At 38.7% G+C, this 18,474-nt stretch overlaps 1 protein-coding gene across 1 annotated transcript in view; it reads right to left on the bottom strand.

Annotated features, from left to right (window-relative positions):
- The window catches only part of NEB (nebulin), a 210,907-nt gene that overhangs the window by 41,436 nt on the left and 150,997 nt on the right, over window positions 1-18,474 (bottom strand). The window contains exons 105-122 of the mRNA XM_059726275.1: window positions 17,636-17,743; window positions 16,497-16,604; window positions 15,892-15,996; window positions 15,692-15,796; window positions 15,394-15,492; window positions 14,968-15,078; window positions 14,252-14,356; window positions 12,753-12,857; window positions 11,814-11,918; window positions 9,533-9,637; window positions 8,827-8,931; window positions 8,326-8,430; window positions 7,739-7,843; window positions 5,770-5,874; window positions 2,941-3,045; window positions 2,672-2,779; window positions 1,280-1,384; window positions 122-226 (exon numbers count right to left, since the gene is read on the bottom strand). Coding sequence (XP_059582258.1) covers window positions 122-226; window positions 1,280-1,384; window positions 2,672-2,779; window positions 2,941-3,045; window positions 5,770-5,874; window positions 7,739-7,843; window positions 8,326-8,430; window positions 8,827-8,931; window positions 9,533-9,637; window positions 11,814-11,918; window positions 12,753-12,857; window positions 14,252-14,356; window positions 14,968-15,078; window positions 15,394-15,492; window positions 15,692-15,796; window positions 15,892-15,996; window positions 16,497-16,604; window positions 17,636-17,743 — 1,899 coding nt within the window. The remainder of the gene's footprint in view (window positions 1-121; window positions 227-1,279; window positions 1,385-2,671; window positions 2,780-2,940; window positions 3,046-5,769; window positions 5,875-7,738; window positions 7,844-8,325; window positions 8,431-8,826; window positions 8,932-9,532; window positions 9,638-11,813; window positions 11,919-12,752; window positions 12,858-14,251; window positions 14,357-14,967; window positions 15,079-15,393; window positions 15,493-15,691; window positions 15,797-15,891; window positions 15,997-16,496; window positions 16,605-17,635; window positions 17,744-18,474) is intronic.

Genomic DNA, 18,474 nt, shown 5'->3' with positions numbered 1-18,474 from the left:
TGTAAGAAGAGAAAACAAAAGATAGCAAAAAATTCCCCAAACCTACAGCGTCTTTTGTTGTGAAAAGGAAGGGATGGGAAATGAGAGTATTAGTTAACTCAGCATTTTCTAGTTTTCTTACATCACTCTGTTGCAAGGAAGTCTTTGCAGCTTGAATGAAGTCAGGTCTGTCAGCAGTCCAGTGCCAGTGAGCCTTGGTTGCTTCATATTTCTTCTTGTAATCCAACTGTTTTAAAAAGAAACATGAACAGAATTCATATCATTCAAAGTCTCAGTGTATATAGAGCAACTTCACCTCTAACCATGGCTACTCCATGAGAGGTAGGAGAAAGTAAGGAAGTTTTTCATGGAAGATATTACTCTTTATGATAGCAACCCTTTTGAAATCCACTTCTCTTCTGAGATTTTTACAAATCCAGCAAAGGTCTATTTGCACTGGGATTTCCAATGCTAGGTGAAGAAAGGGCTATGCAGGACTGAAAAGTTGTCATGGTCACAACATGGATATATTGTGATCACTGGTCCTCTCAGAGAAACCCATGAACTTTTCCTGGCTAGAACTTATTTCAACTATGAGTTGAAACAGAGTAGCACTGAAGGGAAATAATGAAGGGACTTATATCACCCTGGCAGCAGAAAGTGGCTGCATCTACACGAGATGCTGACTGTGCAGTTGTTTCTGCACAGTCATTTAGTACTTGCATACAAAAGTACTAAATGACTGCACAGTAACTGGAGTTACTGCACAGTAGCATTGCCACACGGCTTTTTGGTCACACCAGCTGTGCAGTAGCCATTACTACTGCACAGTAGTGTCATGTCACAGTTCATGCCATGTGAACTGTGCAGTAGTAACGAACTACTGTGCAGTCAGTGCCTCGTGTAGACAGCCACTGAGAGGAGCTTCAAGGAAATAAGGTAACTGGTACCTGTGTTGCACACTGGAAAACTTCTGTACAAATCCACCAGTCTGTACTGACCCACCACATCATTTCAGTAATCATAAATTAACAAACATATTTTCAAAGAGAATCAAAATTATTTGATAAGCAAAAGAACAGAGAAGACTGCTCTCAGCAAAATCCACACTTAAAGGCACTTGCTCTGAATTTTACCCATACAATCTGTCAATGGATTGACCATGATTTTCAAAAGTACATAGGTGTGCAAATCCACTGAATGTCAGTAGATGGTAGGTGTTCAGTTCCCTCACTCTCCTTTACAAATGTTAGTCACTGCCTATTATTATATGGAAAGCACTAATAAAAAATGAACTCACATTGCTGTTAAGTTTGTAGGCATTCTTGGGAGTCTTAATATGAACAGAATCTGGTACAACATTGCAGTGTGATTTATTCCTCTCATACACTTCTTTGTATTTCAGCTGGTAAAAGAACAAAAATTAAAACCATTTTTTACATAAGTTATGTAACTTGTATAACTCAATTAAACAATAGTTCATGAACAAAGTAGAAGCAAATGGAAAATTTATTTTAGGCAGTTCTGCTAAATTGTTTAATTAAAAATGATACAAACAGACAAGGAAGAGCTTGCTCCCTTGATGGTAGCCATTCCACATGCACAAGCTAATATCAATCTCCAGATGGATTTCTATTTGCTTGAAAGGATAAAAACAGAGCACTCCTGTTCAGTATGAAATACATTATATACAATAACTTTTAGCTAAGATTTTCAAGTGACTAATGATTCTGAGTGCCTCCATTTTGGCGCCCTTCTCAAGATATTTTAAAGTGGCTTGATTTTCAGGGGATGGACGATCAGCATTTTCTAAAAATCAAGCCCTAATAAGCTATTTCACACTGGACATCCAAAAAGTAGTTATTCAAAATCACTTTTGATAATGTGTTCCCGCAGAATCCTGTTTGGGCAACCACATAATATTAATACTTTGTACTTCTACTTTGCGGTACTATGTGTCTGTCATTACTGTAGCATCTGAGTGCTTCCCAATCTTTATTGCATTTATCTTTTCAATACCACAGTGAGTTAGGGAAATACTGTTTTCCTTGTAGGGATCCTGGGCACAGGAATACACAGATTATTTGCCCAAGATCCCAAAGAAAGCCTGTGGCAGATAAGGTATTACACCTGTGGCTGCCAAGTCTGAGATCAGTGCTGCAAGTATTGGATCTGCCCTATTTTTTTTGTCCTTCAGTTTTATATGAGGGCAAATTCATCTGAAAATTTCAAATCATTATAGAATTAATTTAGCCTCAGAATACTGCTATTAGGTGTTTCCTGTCCTCAAAGTATAAAAGAGTAAATCAAGTGACAGATTAAGCAACTAATCCAAGACAACATGAAAGCTACCAGCCAACCAAGGGATTAGAGTCCCATATCCATGGTCTAATTAAACAACATTCCAGCCCACACCTTTCATCACAGATAAGGGCTTTTCTATTTAGGCCATTGCCATCCCTTGATCTGCACTGAAAAATTACATGATTAAAGCTTTTTAATACTTTTAGACTTCACTATAAACATTTTAAATGCAGCTAAAAATGCCTTTAAGTATTTTAATTAAAAGCAAGATAAATACATTCTAGTAAGAAGTTAATTATAGTGGTAGTATTACCTACAAGACAGAAATTATACAGTATCACAGACAAAAAGGTTAATTGATCTGACATGCAAGATGTAATTTACTTACCTCACTTATTTTGTCCTTGACCTGACGCACATGTAACAACATGGGGGTATCATGGATTGTGGTATATCCCTTAGGCCGGGCCTTGTTGTATTCTAATTTATAAATAATCTGTGGATACAAATTGTTAGAGCATATTACCTTGTGACAGTCAGCCATGCCTTTAATTACAGAAGTCAAGAGGAAAAAATTCTAATTACCATAATATTTTCAAGGTCATAATTCAAACAGTAAGATGGACTACAGTACATTTAACTTAATACCATACTTACATCACTAATTTGTTTGTTAACTTTTGTATTCCTCAGGTGCTCTGGAGTATCCACAATTGTGGTGTACTTGTCCTTCAGTTTTTCATATTCCTTTCTGTATTTGAACTGATGGTGGGAAAAAGAGGATGTTAACCACATGAACCACATGAACTAAAAGGGAAAAACATTTATCTTCAAGAGAGACAAGGTTCTTTATTCCTGTTAAGAGAGCATACTGCAGTCTATGGTCACAACTCCCACTGGGGTCAATGTGAAGGCTGAGCATGTGCACAGAAAAATTAGAAGTCAAACTGCAAAAATCTCATGTTCATGTTGGAATCAGTTGGCCTGCTTGTGTGAGTTACTCCCATAAATAGTCCTACACTGGCTCCTGTGGGTAGTTTCACTATTTGGCCTTACATTTTCCTGATGGTATTGAGGGTCTATCTGGTATAATTATGCATTGAATATTTTTTAAAATATCTTTAAGAATCATTTTTCCCAACTTAAGGAGCCCATCATGTTCAAATTGAATGCAATGAGAGCAGATTTAGGCATGAAGAATGAAAATCTGCAAATATACAAATAACACAATGAGACCAAAAACTCATCTCAAGTGATTACACAGTAGATGAACAGTAATTATTTTCTATATCAAATCCATCAATAGGAATTTAGCAACATTTTAAATGAGAAGACAAAGCCAATTCTATTGCTGAAGTGAACAGAAAAGTGTCTAAAAGTACATTTGTTATCTTAGTACAGGAGGATTTTATTAATGCAGAGTACACTTTTACACTGACTTAATCTACAAACTGGGTGCAGCTACACGTGCATTTAATGCACATTAAATTCACTGCGCAGTAAGTTATTGTGGCAATATAGTGCAGTAATGCTGAGTGTAGACTGACTTGGGACTAACTTTAGTCCCAAGTCAGTCCACACACATAGTATTACTGCACAGTAAAGCGTCTAAACCTGCATTACTGTGTAGTAACTAATCAGGCGTAAATTTGATATCTGCATCATGCAGGTATCAAATTTCCACCCGAATACTTACTGTGCAGTAATGCAGGTATCAAATGTATGCCCAAGCATAAGTCATGATATTTACTGCATAGTACATTTTGGTTTACTGTTCAGTAATTTAGGTTACTGCACAGCAAGTATGCATGTGTAGACACACCCACTCACACAGAAATTGCTTTGCACTGTTAAATTTTCAATGTGTGACTGAAAAGCAAGAGTATCACAACTGGTCTTATAGAAGAGGTTGATTTTTTTTTCTTTTCTCCAGTATTTCCCAGGGTTTATGGAGTAAGGATACTGGGAAATAGAATTTTACAAAATGTAACCACTAAAAAATGCAGCTGATTCAAGGGCAAATATAGATATGGAACAGCTATTGAATAAGCAGTATTATTATCCAGCTGGCACAGCCAAAAAGAAGTAGATAGAGTCCAGACTTGATGAGTGTAAGGTAGGGGAAACAAGCTCTGCAATCTAAATAATAGAATAATCTACATGCTGATGAATCCACCTTTTTGCATAATCAGAAATATTAACATGGGCTGATTTTGTTCATCATTCTGTAATAACCAACAGCAAATCACCCTGCCTTCTCCTCCCACTAACAGAATACATTGGGAGGAAACAAAGAGGGAAGAAATTATTTCTAGCTTGGCTCTGACATGTTTGCATAAGGAATCACAATTAGCTGAAAAGATGTAGGTTGGTGCAAGGCCGTGACAGTTCGCCTACCCATCCACCCATGCCTTAGTGGAAGAAACAGCACCCTCTCCTGCCACTTTACCAGAGCCTTGGATGGCAAAGAGCCACCTTGAAGCACTGTGATTCCTAGTTCTCTGCCTGGAATGGTACAACTTGGTACCATTTTCAGTGCAGAGCTATGGATGAATACTGCACTCTAGCTCTCAAATATGTACCGCCTAAGCACGTCTACATGTGCATTTACTGTGCGGTAAATTTACTGCACAGTAAGTTTTTGTGCAGTAAGCAGATTTAGGCTGGCATCTACAAATGCAGGCATTAAAGTACAGTAATGCTGTGTTTGGACTGGCTTGGAGTAAAGTTAGTCCCAGGTCAGTTCACACACACAGTGTTACTGCGCAGTAATGTGCCTACAAGTGCATTACTGCACAGTAACTAACCGAGTATAAATTTGCATGATGCAGGTAGCAAATTTACGCCCAAGTCAGCATAAGTCGCCATAGTTACTGTACAGTATGGGCATGCACATGTAGACTGTACTGCACAGTAATTTTTGTTAATATAAATTACTGCACAGTAAATGTGCATATGTAGATGCACCCCCTTAGTCCTTAGTTTTAAACTAGAACCAGGGACCAATTCTGTCAATGGGATGACAGGTGGGGCATGGTACTGCTCAGTGTGAGAAATGGTGGCAGACCTAGGGCCTGGGTTTGGAAGACGTGGGCGATCGATATGATATACTGCCACCTTTGGAACTTTATACTGCAAACTTGTATACCCAGGAACTGACCTGTGCATTATATTAGCAAATATTCATTGCTAACATGCTTACCAAAGATTATGATATGGGAGAATAGAGGGATTCTGGAAGGCCAGATCAGGCTTCGCTTGAAGTCATTGTTCAGCTTGTTGATTGGGAACTGGGTTAGACCCAAGACATAATTTCAGATGTTCTGTTATCAAGTATATTGCATCACAGCCAGCAATAAGTGCACCGCAAAACATGATAGCTTGAGGCCAATGGAAATTCAGGGATTTCACAAATAAAATGCTAAAAGTCGAAACAGCTAAACTGTGCATATGATATTTTCCTGCAAAAGCAGTAATTCACATTACCTTGCTCCAAAGGTTTGTATTGTAGAGTGCGGTCAGCATATCTGGCCTCCTGAGTTCATTACATCCATGTTGCAAGAACATCTTGGCATTTGACTTGTATTTTTTCTGTCCATGAAAAGAAATACAAAAGAGACTGATGAAAATTGTGAACAGCACAGCTCTAGATCTCAGTGATCAGTGTTTTAGGCAAATGTGTTGCAGGTATGCACATAATTACTTGGGCATGCAGAATACATTTAAAAATATATCTTTACTTGATTGTGCCCCTTGTAGGGTTGGCAGTGACTTACCATCGAATTCAAGAAGTAAAGAAACTGAGAAAGGCAATGGCCCTATACCAATGGCTTATATACCATGCCCTCAAAGAAGTGGTCCACAACAGATGACTACTAGGTAATGTTGCCCAGGAGACCCTCCAATGTTGCTCATGGCCACAAGAAACTAAACAGTTAAGCCTGAGTATGATCAAGAGCACAAAATGCAATGCTGCCCACAGCTTATGACTTGTTTAGCCTTGTGATCATGGACCAGTAAAGGCTTAGGACCCCTGAATGAAGGTAAGTAATCAGAGCATCTTTTAGAAAATAAGAATAAATATTACACCAAACAAGTGCATTTAACTAAGAAAATAAGCCCATTTCTTCTAAATGATTGGAAATTAGACAAAAAAAAAATCACTGTAATCATCATGTCCTTTACAAAGAACATAATAGAAAAAAGCATGCAATTCAACACCATTGAAGTCAATCAGAGACTTTTTACTGATTCCATTTAGAATCAGACCTTATCTAAGAATGTATCATTTAACTGATGAGCAATATAAAGGAATGCAGATAGAGGACTAGCTCACTCAAAGCTGCTGTATAGTTTAGACAGCAAAAAAGTTCTGAAAGTGCTGAACTAGAACACTGTAGAGTCATGGGTGACATGTGAATGACCTACTTATATATTGGTGGCACTTGCTAGCACTTTTACTGTACCTGGCTAGACACTTCCTCATTTGGCCAGTTGGTTTCTGGTTAAGTATAATGTCGTACTTATCTCACTATTTTTAAGAATCAGACCTGTATAATTTCTGTTTGGAACATCAGATTAAGCCACAGCAACATATAAAAATAAGGATCTCAAAAATACTGGAGTAACAGCCTCAAAGCATTAACCTCTGACTACAAGTAATAATTAAAGATGCAATTCCAGACCACATCCAAATTGGAAAATTCAGGAAAAAAAAGAGGACAACCATGGGCAATTTCCAAATTCATATTTAAGGGTACAAGATTTAATAAAGTCAGTAGTTCATTCCTGTAGGATTCCCATGACCCATATGTTAATTCCAGTTCTTCAATAAATAGTTCTGTATTGTCAATATATTAAGAATTAAACTCTGGATGCAAAAATATATACTGCACAATACAATGTTACATCACTAGCATTTCTGTAAATATCACTGTGATATCATTCTGAATGTATTATTTATTTACTAAAATGCAAACACTGATTGTATGATTTGAAAGGATTCATCTTATGTATCTTAATAAGTTAGTCCTACTTTGTTCAAATTAACAAAAGATTATTCTAACAGGATCATAAATGCCAAGAAATTCACTGGGAAATCCAAAGCAAAATCTCTGAAGGGAAACAGAGATGGATAAAGGAGCTATGGGGATAATACAAGTCAGCAGCTGAGAAATTCTGCATATTTAGATCTGGAATATGGTTCAAGATGTCACATTGTTTAATTTACTCCACACCTCTCCGTATTGCCCATTTCTATAGAACAAAATTAATATCCCTACTCTTCCGTATTTTAATCTAATCTTTAGAAATCTTTATTTTAACTAACTTTTAGTTTATTTTGATTACTTGGAACATTGAAAAAAAGATTAACCTATAATTCAATGTTGGCAGAAAGGACTGTGAGATATTAGATTATCAACGCGGTGCGGTAAAGTTCTATTCAATAACTTACCTCATCTAGCAATTGAGTCGCATGTTTAAAATGCCTATTAATTGGACAATCAGGTTCATAATTGTACAGAGATTTTGTTCTTTCAAATAGTTCCTTGTACTTGTACTGGAGAAAACAAAGAAACTAATCATTCTAAAGTAAAATCAAGAACAGAAGAATGAAAAAAATACACACTGAAAAACTGTCTGCAATAAAGGAAGAATAGAAATGCTACATATACAAATGAAAATTATGTCTAAGGTAATATAATTATAGTTATCAATAGTTATTGTACGGAATGGTAATACAAGGAAAGCAGCTGGAACTGTAAACTTTCCTATGGTATAAAGCAAGTATAGAGAAACTAGGAAGAGTACTGTTGAGAACAATTCCACTGGCTAGGAAAAGAATGGATTAACTAAGAAATTCTTTTGTCTATGTTGACTGTGAAAATCTGTCCTGGCTTATTTAAAATGTGTTGGACCAAATTCTGCCACAAGATACTCACATCCAAATGTGAGGGCAGATTTGATCTTTTAGTTAAAATATAATAACAGGCAACTAATCACTGAAAAAGTACTTTTAAATGTCAGAAATGATTTACATACCCCACTGTAGAGTGCCTTGTTCTTTTCTGCCAGACTCAAATCAGGAGTATCCCATGCATAGCAACCAATGCCTCTGAGCAAGGATAAATCTTCCTTGTATTTAAACTTTAGAAAGAAAGTAACAAGATAAAATTTTAAAACTTTGGAGCAAAACTGGCACCCTATTGATACTTAAATATTGTGCAGACCTAAAACTCCAGACAATAATTTATATATACTATATATTGATATGAATAAATAAATAAATAAATGTGTATTTATTTATTTATTTATTTCCAGAAATACATTAATGTTACCTATATTATTCTTTCAGGTTCTGCTTTGTCATAATACAGTATAAAAACAGCCACTGGAATTCCTGCCTTAATCATGCCAAGCAATTAGGCAGAACTATTTGCATTTGCAACTCAGCAGATGCTGCCTTGCAGTGGTTGGGTAACACAGCGCTGCTGTTCATTTTGGAAACATATACAATATGTTTAATTAATTATGCAAACTTACGTCACTGATGGCATCCGTGACAGCACGATGATGGAAGTGGTCAGGGCGGTCAGGGATGGATCTCCAGATTCCCAGCTGACTCATATACTTTTCCTTATATTTCACCTAGAGAGAGGAGTCATAAGGAAGTTGAAAACTGAGGTGAAAAAATTGGAAAACATAATACATGAGCTATGCAATTTTAGGAGACTCCGAATTCTGACTTTCCACAAGGATGTGTCTAAAATAGGGGGCCTAGTTCTCATTCATTTTCATAACCAGTTTTTGTCACAAACAGCACACAAAGGACAGCTGTGGCCATCTTAGAATCATAGAAAATACAGGCTGGAAGGGACCTCAGGAGATCATCTAGTGCAACCTCCTGCTCAAAGCAGGACCAGCCCCAACTAGATCATCCCAGCCAACGCTTTGTCTAGCTTGGTCTTAAAAGCCTCCAAGGATGGAGCTTCCACCACCTCTCGGGGTAACCTGTTCCAGTGTTTTACTACCCTCCTAGTGAGAAAATTCTTCCTAATATCTAATATCTTCAGGTCCAGTGGTGTGAAGTGTCTTAAGTATAAATGCTAATCAAATCCAGACTCTTTCACTAGAAGGGACTTTAACATAAATATGTCTGTATGTGTGGGGACAGGAGTGCAAGTATGTAGTCCTAATTTAGCACATAAGTGACTAAAATTAATCAGGAATGGATGTGTTGTATACGTACACTGCTAACATCATCAGTGACCTTGCGATGATAGACGATATTCAAGGCATCTTTCACTGTGTGATACTTGCCCTTTGTAGTCTCAAAGGTCTCTTTGTAGCGCAGCTGATAAGAGAAAAAAAATGGAGTGGTCATATAGTTTGTCAGTAGTTGTTAGGATAAATATATAAGTCCTCAATTCTAAACTTATCTTCATGATTACTGGCCTTCAGAATCATGATTTTGTCCTTCTATGATCATTTAGAAATATTTGATGCTAAGGTCATTATCATATGTTGGGTCCTAACATGGACTAATTAGATAGTTTGACTAATGGGAATGACATTGGAGTCATTCAACATGTTTACATGAGGCTGGTAAATTTTAAAAACTTTTTTTTCCCCAAAATTGGAATTAGCCTGGCTGAGAGCTATACTGGAACTCAGCCACAGAGAAAAGATTAGGCCCATTAAAGCAAAAGATTAATGTCACTACCTCTCAGAAAGAAAATGGAGAGAAGTACACTCTCCACAACAGCAAAGGCATAAAGATCTCCACATCTTTTCTCATCTTTCAATCTATGCTCTAAATTGTGGAAAGCACTAAGTTTATAGCAGCCCTGGATCTGTGATAAATCTGTATCCTCCACAGAGCAGAAACCCAGGAGTAGCACAGGAGTTTTGCTGCTTGGGAGGTAGGAATTTCATTTATAGGACTTGAGCTTTTTTCTTTACAAGAGTTACTAGCCAAATTGCTAGTGCAGTTTGGGTATTTTTGCCTGAAGGGGTGCAAGCAGAACTGCAACTCCCAGCTGTAACTTCGAACAATTTTTGCAAAGCATTCTGAGTTACAACATTACCCCAGACCAAACAGAAGTTCACTCTTGGTCCCAGCGGGGATAGGAATCTACCTGTGGGCTGGGAGCCTGCAGCCAGGGTCCCATAGCAACAGCCAGAGCTCTCTGCCAGTACTTGCCCTCTGCAGAAGTGGGGAGGAGGGGAGAGGCAGTAGAGGAAGCTCATTCTTGGGGATCCCCAGCTGGTGCTGGAGGGTGGGGTGGGTGAACTGGAGCCCCCCCTGCCTCCACCTCGGGATGGGCTCCAATATACTCATTTCACCCTCCAGCAAGGGCTGAAACTCCCTCCATTTCCTTTCCCCCGTCCCATTCTGAAAACAGCGACAAGATAGGAGCTCCACAGACACAGGTTACAAAAGATGCTACATTTTGAAATGTCTTTATCTGATACCTCACACAACGAGGGGTCAGATTTTCAACCAATCAGCTATTTTTAAGCTGTCTGCAGCTGTGTACTTGTGTTTTGTCACAGTTATAAACTGCTTTCTGTGCCCAGATTGAGTGAAAATTGTCACTTCTGTCTGCACCCTGTGTTTTTAGACATGTATAATAAGATCAGCTCACCTGATGTGCAGCCCAATACACAGTCTTTAAAGTTTTGCATGGGCCAGAAGGCGATTAGCAATTTACATGCCACAGATCTCAGTATACAGTAAAACACTTTTAGTCAGGGTCTTACAGCTTCTTTAAATGAAAATTCTACAGTTGGAGAAAATAAAACCTCCAGTCTTTATCCACGACAGAAATTGGATTTTCCTACTCTATTTTAAAATAAAAAGGGATAGGTTTTCAGGAAGAGTCAAAGCTTATTCTTTGAACAGCACTGATACATAAGAAGAAAGTGATAAATAAGCTAAAATAATTTCTATGTCCACTCCCAGCATCAACAATTCACTGTAATGTATATTATTTTGAATACTTGCATTTAAGCAACTGATTTTGATATAATTTCCCTCTCTCATTTTTCAGCTTCAAACTTAACTGCAGGATTAGCTGAAATAACATACAGCCACTGTATCTATGAGATGGTGACTGCGCATTCGTTGGTACTTGTATAAATAAGTACTAAGTGACTGCACAGTAACCAGAGTTACCGCAAAGTAGTGTTGATGAGTGGCTTTTTCATGACACTGACTGCACCATAGCCCAAGAGTACTCTACACAGTAGCATTGAGTCATGATTACTGCCATGTGACACTACTGCACAGTAGTCTTGGGCTACTGCGAGGTCAGTGTCTTGTACAGATGCGGCCAGTGTATTCAATTCAACTATAGGCATCCTACAGATATAAATACATGCAAATGGAATAACATACAACAACCCAGTGGTGCTCTTTATTTTAAGTATTTTCTGCTTTTGCTCCATTTATTTCTCCTAGTTTCATATTTTCCTTGTTCAAAGGAAATGAGAGAAAGTAAGAGCGGTGGTGGTTGTGGGATACATACATCACTTGCATTGAGGTAAGCCCGCTTAGCTCTGATAAGGATAGGCGTGTCAGGAACAGTTGTGTACTTGTGCTTCATCTTGTCATACTGGGTTTTGTACTTTTTCTAATGGGATATGAACAAAAATATAATATAAGAAAATAATACAATAAAAGACCAAAAAATATAATTTGTGTCTAAGGCAATTTTTACCCATGCTCCAGAGGTGGGTACGGGTGCTTTAATTAGAGAGGCTCTGAGAGCATCTCTAATTAAAGCACCTGCAGCGTCTTGTGTATCAGCATCCCTGCACTTCAAAATGACAGCAGGGGAAATTTAACTAAAGTTCATGCAATGAGTTTTAGTTAAAGCACCCTGCTGCCATTTTGAAGCATGGGGATGCTGATACACGAGATGTGGGGGGCTGCTGGAGTGCACTAGTTCATAGTTTCATAGTTAGTATGCTCCAGCAGACTCGATTAATTACAGCGTGTCAGAGCAGCCTCTCTGCACATCTGCAGGTACCCTAACAGACTTGCTCATCTGCTGCTGTGAAGCTACCCTGAGAACACTTGGTTGAGAAGTCAATGCTGCAGAATGCTGACTGCTTTCAGCTTCTATTGAAACAAATGGAAATAAGGCTCTTCAGAAGATCCCTGAAAGTACTCAGAATCCTGCAGAAATGGGTCATAATTAATATCTCTCATGTGCTACATAATGCACCTGAGTCTTACTGACTTACTTTTAGAAGCAGGTGTTTTATAAACCCACCCCTAAGTATCCACATTTTACACTAAGTAAAAACTATCTAGGGATAGCAGAAGGAAATGTAATCCTCAAGGATCAAAAGATCTAAAAATAAATAAAGGGTGGCTCCTTGTTATACCTTCCCATCACCAATGTTAGAACAGGGACTTTCACATAGTTAAACAGACCTCAACAAGAGAAGAAATTTCTTACCTCGCTGACCATGTCTTTCACGTGTCTTGCATGTTTCAAGGCGGTTGTCTGGGCACCTGCATGGTGATGGGGTCTCTCTTTGGTGGCTAGCTCTACATACAAATACTATGGCAAAAAAAGGGCACCATTCAAAAACTATCCATTTCAATTATGTGTTACCTTGTTTGCCCTGCAAGGTGATTGTGTGCTCACAACACACCCACACACCTTGAAAACGAAATGTGCCCCTTTGCTTTTCCCATCCTCCCATGTGTCATCCTTCTACCAGTTGAGTACTCTGGTTTTTCTGTAAATGCCAGAGAAATGGAACAAGCCAACATCCCAAATGACCATAACTCTAGGACTGACCTTCACAGAACTCTTTGTAGGAGTTTTCAGTAACTGCCATCTTTAAAACATATTACTCATTATTTACCAGAGCTTTTAAAAAAAATACAAGGAACACACCCAGGTAGAAATCAGTAATGTCTGAAACAGATGCAATAGACCCGTGGTTACCAAACAGTGGTATATGTACCCCTGGGGGTATGCAAGACATCTCCGGGGGGTACATGGCAAAAATTGTGTAATGGCGGATTTAATTTTTCATTCTAATAATAATTAGCATTTAAGGGGTTAAAATATAAAACATATGCTGGTAGGGGTATGCAGGCAGCTGGTAAATCTAGAAGTGGGTACGCAATAAGAAAAAGTTTGGGAACCTCTGCAACAGACAGACTTGTGGATTGGAGAACTACGTGCAGCATGGGGGATAGAAGACAAAGCAACATCCAGGTTGAGAGGGAATGGGAGAAAGGCTGGCATATTTTACCTGTTAAGAGCAAAGACAAGCAGCATGAACATGAAGACCCTAAGGAGGGACTTCTCACTGCTCCCCTGAGAGGCAACTACACTTTTAAAGTAAAAAAGCAAGAACTCCACCTGTTGCTAGGCTCCAAGTGCAGCTAGAGAAAGGACAGGGCTCTGACCCATTTCAGGTGCTGCTAGCTAAACCTTCCTTTATATACTGTGAGTGCACGGATCCCTATGCTACAGACCCCTGTACTTAAGGAGAGAAGGAACTCTTTGCACTGTCTTCCTGGTTTACTGTGCATGCACACACAGATACAAATGCACAAAGATATCCAGAAGCCAGCTGTTTGACTAAACTATGCCTGTAGGTTTTTAAGAGATGTGATCACTTCATACCACATACTTCAATTAAACAATGCCAACATTTTATCTAGCCAATGAAGCCATTAAATTTACACATATTTGGTTCACTGGAGCCAGATTTTTAGAGAATTCGAATGGAGCTGAAGTGGGATCTAACAAAGCTCTCCACTATTTCAGATGAACAGGAACAAACATGCTTCATAAAGGGGCATAGTCAACTGGAGAATTATGCTTCCATTTAAAATTGTGTATTTACCACAGTCACAAGTAATCCCTAAGATTTCTATGTTGACAAGAAAAAAGTCGCATTGCATTGAGAAAATGTCAAGACAGGAAAGATTCACCTGGCTCTGTATTTTTTGTCCTTTCTTGGCTCGTAAGAAATCAGGAGTTTCAAGGACTGAAGTATATTTTGCCTTTTGCTCTTTGCCTGCAGCTCTGTAAACAATCTAGAAAGAGACAAAATCTGGCAGTTAATTCCTCTGTTACATAAATTCAATTAACATTTAGATAGAGGTGCCTGCTACTACAGCACCATGAGTTCCCTGAACACAGGTCACTGCTGTGGCAGCATCAGCTCCCTGGGAACACCATTCTGGTACTCCCTGGGCATGTCTACACATAATGCTATACCGCCATAGCAATGAGCTACAGGGATGTAGAGTCCATGGGTGTCTACATGTGACCAGCAGCTACATTGCCATAGCAGCATGGTCCCCCAGGATAATGCACCACTATAGCAAAGTAGCTGCTAAAAATAACTGTGCACTGCATGTAGGCACAGTACAGGTGGTTACTGTGCCGTGCTTTAATATTTCCAAAAGGAAGTACTAAAGCATGATACAGTAACAACACTGCCATAGGACAACGTATAGATGCTACCCCTCTAAATCAGCACCTGAGACAGGTGCCCACTCATCCACCCCTCATTACACTACTGAATTTAGATAATCACATACATGAAAGGACCACATCCAGAATAGCAGGAAAACCTGTGAGACAATTTGCACCTCATTTAACCATCATTAAAATGGATAGATACATCCTTTCCAATACTTACTTCACTCAGATGTGTCTTCAGCTCCTGGACTGTCCTGTACTCGGGAGTGTCGAGAACCACACTGTATTTATCCCTCATCTTCTTCGCATCATCAGTATATACATAATTAGACTGAAAAAGAAATATACATGTCACGTTTGCTAGCTATGTTATTGAAAATATACAATGAAACTTAACAGAGTTAAGTGTTGCTACAGTAGACTCCCTGCTCCTTAATACTTGGGAACATTTGTGTCTCTGTTTAGCTACATTGCTGTAGCAGCACGCTCCCCCATTATGATGCACTACTACAGCAAAGTAGCTGCTAAAAATAACTGTTATCTTCATTGCTCTGGTGTCCTTAAAATATATCATCTTGACACTTGTGAATCCATAAAAAATGAAGTGATCAATGTGTGCATTTGAGTTCCAGAAAAGAGCACCTACCCAAAGCTTACGCAGGTGACGAGCACGGACCATATCAGGAGTATCATACAGGAAACAGCCCAGGCCCCTTAGCCACTGCAGATCCTGCTTGTATTTATTCTGTGAAGCAAGCACAGTAACAAAGAAATTAAAAGATGACCCTTTAGGGGAATACTAATTAAATAATTACTATGCAATATTTTAAAATTCAAATGACAAGCCAAATTCTGTTCTTATGGACACCTGCACAGGCATCAAGAGAAAGGAATTTGGCCTGCTGCATTCAAAATCAGATTATCTTATTGAAACAGGTACTTACATCACTTGTGATTTCCCCAACATACTGACAATGCGCGACTTGAGGAGTGAAGGGCAAGGAAATCAAGTGTCCCCGCATTTTAAATAAGTCTGTCTTGTAGATCAGCTGGAAAACAAAGAAAATGAAAGTACATTGAAATGTTTGATCAGGCTGAATATTCCAAACATCTCCCTTAGGAAAAATTATAAGAAAAGACATACATCACTGACAGCTTCCTGTGTAGCTTTGACTTGGCGAATTTCTGGCGTGTCAGGGGTAGTATGAATCTTGTCCTTAAGCTTGTGGTATGTCTCCCGATACATCCTCTGCCCCAAAGAAAACAGTATTCCACATGTTAAAAATTAAACACTTAAAACAAGGACATACAACATCCAGGTCAGCAAAAAATTAGTAGTTATTTCTCTGGTAGGCCAAGAGTTCCTCTAGAGAGTACAGACTGGTAGGAAATGGAGTCACTTTGCAAGAAAGGCCTCTTAGTAGCTAAAGATATTTCACAAAAACTAATATTACTGTTAAACATATTTGATACATGCTATGGAGGATCAGAGCCCTGATCAGGCAAACATTCTTTTAAGCATATGGACAGTCTTATTAATATCAACAGACAAAAATATGTGTATGCTTTTGTATGCATTTGGCCTAAAAATGTTGAAAGTATGGATCTCACTAACAAAGACCCATCAAATTCTCAACAGCTTTTATCAGTTGGTTTATAAAATTGTTCTGTAATTAATTTTGTTAGATAGTAACAATTCTACATGATAATATGTTCATAAAGACATATGCAAAACAATTTTTACAGTACCTCATTGATAACTTTATTAACTTTCCTGATATTCTCAAAGCCAACATCTTTAGGTCCAAGGGTGTAGCCTTTAGCCTTTGTGTGCTCATAGGCTTCTTTATATTTAAGCTGTAATATTGAAAAATGAAGTTTAAAAAAAGTTAAACCAAATCACAAATTATGTTTGCACATGACTGTATCTGTAATAAATATTTCAGTTTCTACCTTACCATTTACCATTCATGGTAATGAGCAACCCATATCACTAAAGGACTATATTCATGCCTAAAATTTTGCAACTGCTGGCAGATTCTGCTGATAGAAAGGCCATTATGGAAGTTTTTACAGGACAAAGTAGCACACTTCTAAGGATTTTAGCACCACCGAGCTTTAAATATCCCACCAGGTATCCATCTATCTGCTTCTTTTTTCTGTGATCATTCTGGTGCATAGTTTTTGTCTAGTTTCACCCAGGACAAAAAAAAAAGGATAGAGACACTGAAACAGATAGAATATTTTTTTTGCAGAAAAAAAACACTCCCTCTGACCTCATAATCCTCATCCTCAAGGAAAATTTACACACCCTCAAAAAGACAGGCCTGGGAACAAAAATCCATTACCTTATTGGACAGAAGGAATCAGGAACTTAACACAAACATTGACTTCATGGTTTATTGCAATCTACTTTATCCCCAATCCCCAAAGGTGATAAGGACTTTCTTCAGTGGTTTTGCTCTTCTATTTACTGGGCTATCCTTTCTACCGCATGTGTCCTATTAGCTCCTGATAACGTCTCATATCCTGTTTTTACTTACATTGGAGTTTTGCACAGGCCTCTGTTCTATGTGCTATATAGCTCAACTTGTGCCTGCTTTTTTCATAGAGATTTGGAGAACGGTACTTCATACCCAAAAGCTTGCCTACGTTCCACCCAACTATATAATTGATTAATAAAGGATATCTTTGTCTCTTACATCTTTCTTGGACTCTCACGGCTACAATATCACCTCATTCTACCTCGGCTTTTAAAGACGCTTGGAGCAAACATAATTAGTCTCATTTATGAATATACTTCCAGGAAATGTTGCATATTCATACATGAGGCACAGAGATCCCCAAACATTCCTTTGCAAGAAAAGAACTCAATATACGGTACTTACATCACTGCCCATGTATTGAACATGTTTAGCATGCTTAAAAGCTGGTGTGTCTGTAGGAAGTTTGTATGCAGTGGGAAGAGCATTTATTCCAGCCCAGCGGTACAAATTCTGCAGGGAAGAAAAGAGACAAATATGTGAAATATTTAAGAGAATTTATTAACTGTATAGCAAATATCTTCTTTGCAATTCAACTCCATACCTAACCCTTAACTCTACAGAGTCATTTGAAATATATAAAGCAAATGGGGATATGTCAGGGATAAAAATCTACATATATTAGGCTGGGATGCTCAACTCCAGCCTGTACCCCAAATCTTGCCCATGGAACAATGGCATCTGGTCTGCAGGACTCCCCACTGTTGGGAATTTTGGTGGTGGAGAACAAGTAGCAGTTAATGCTGCCACCCCTCCCAGCTGCCAAATTCCTGAGCCCAACATGGCTGGATGTGGGCCAGCTTATGCCCCCTTCCCTGCAACATGGCTAGATAGGGACCAGGCCATGCCCCCTGGCCCCACAAGGCCAAGTTGAGGTCAGGCCAAGCTCCTTTCCACCATGTGGCTGGATCAGGGCTGTGCTGTCCCCTGCCCACTTCATATGGATGGATGGGGCCCCACTGTACCTGCCCTAGGTGCTGGATCAGGACCACCAACTGGATCCACCCTGCAGACAGACTGAGAGCAATGACCATCTGGCCCACTGGGCAAAACAAGTTAGGCACCACTGCATTAGGCAATAGGGCTGTGCAAAGCTTCAGTCCTTGATTTGATTTGGTGGAGATTCAGCCTGATTAGGTGGCCGAATCTCTGAATTGAATCAGAGGACCCTTTAATCTCTCCAA

The sequence above is a fragment of the Alligator mississippiensis genome, chromosome 4 (genome assembly GCF_030867095.1).
Source record: "Alligator mississippiensis isolate rAllMis1 chromosome 4, rAllMis1, whole genome shotgun sequence".
Lineage (NCBI taxonomy): Eukaryota > Metazoa > Chordata > Crocodylia > Alligatoridae > Alligator > Alligator mississippiensis.
Note: the sequence above shows the minus strand (reverse complement) of the source record. Positions and strands in the feature narration are given on the sequence as shown.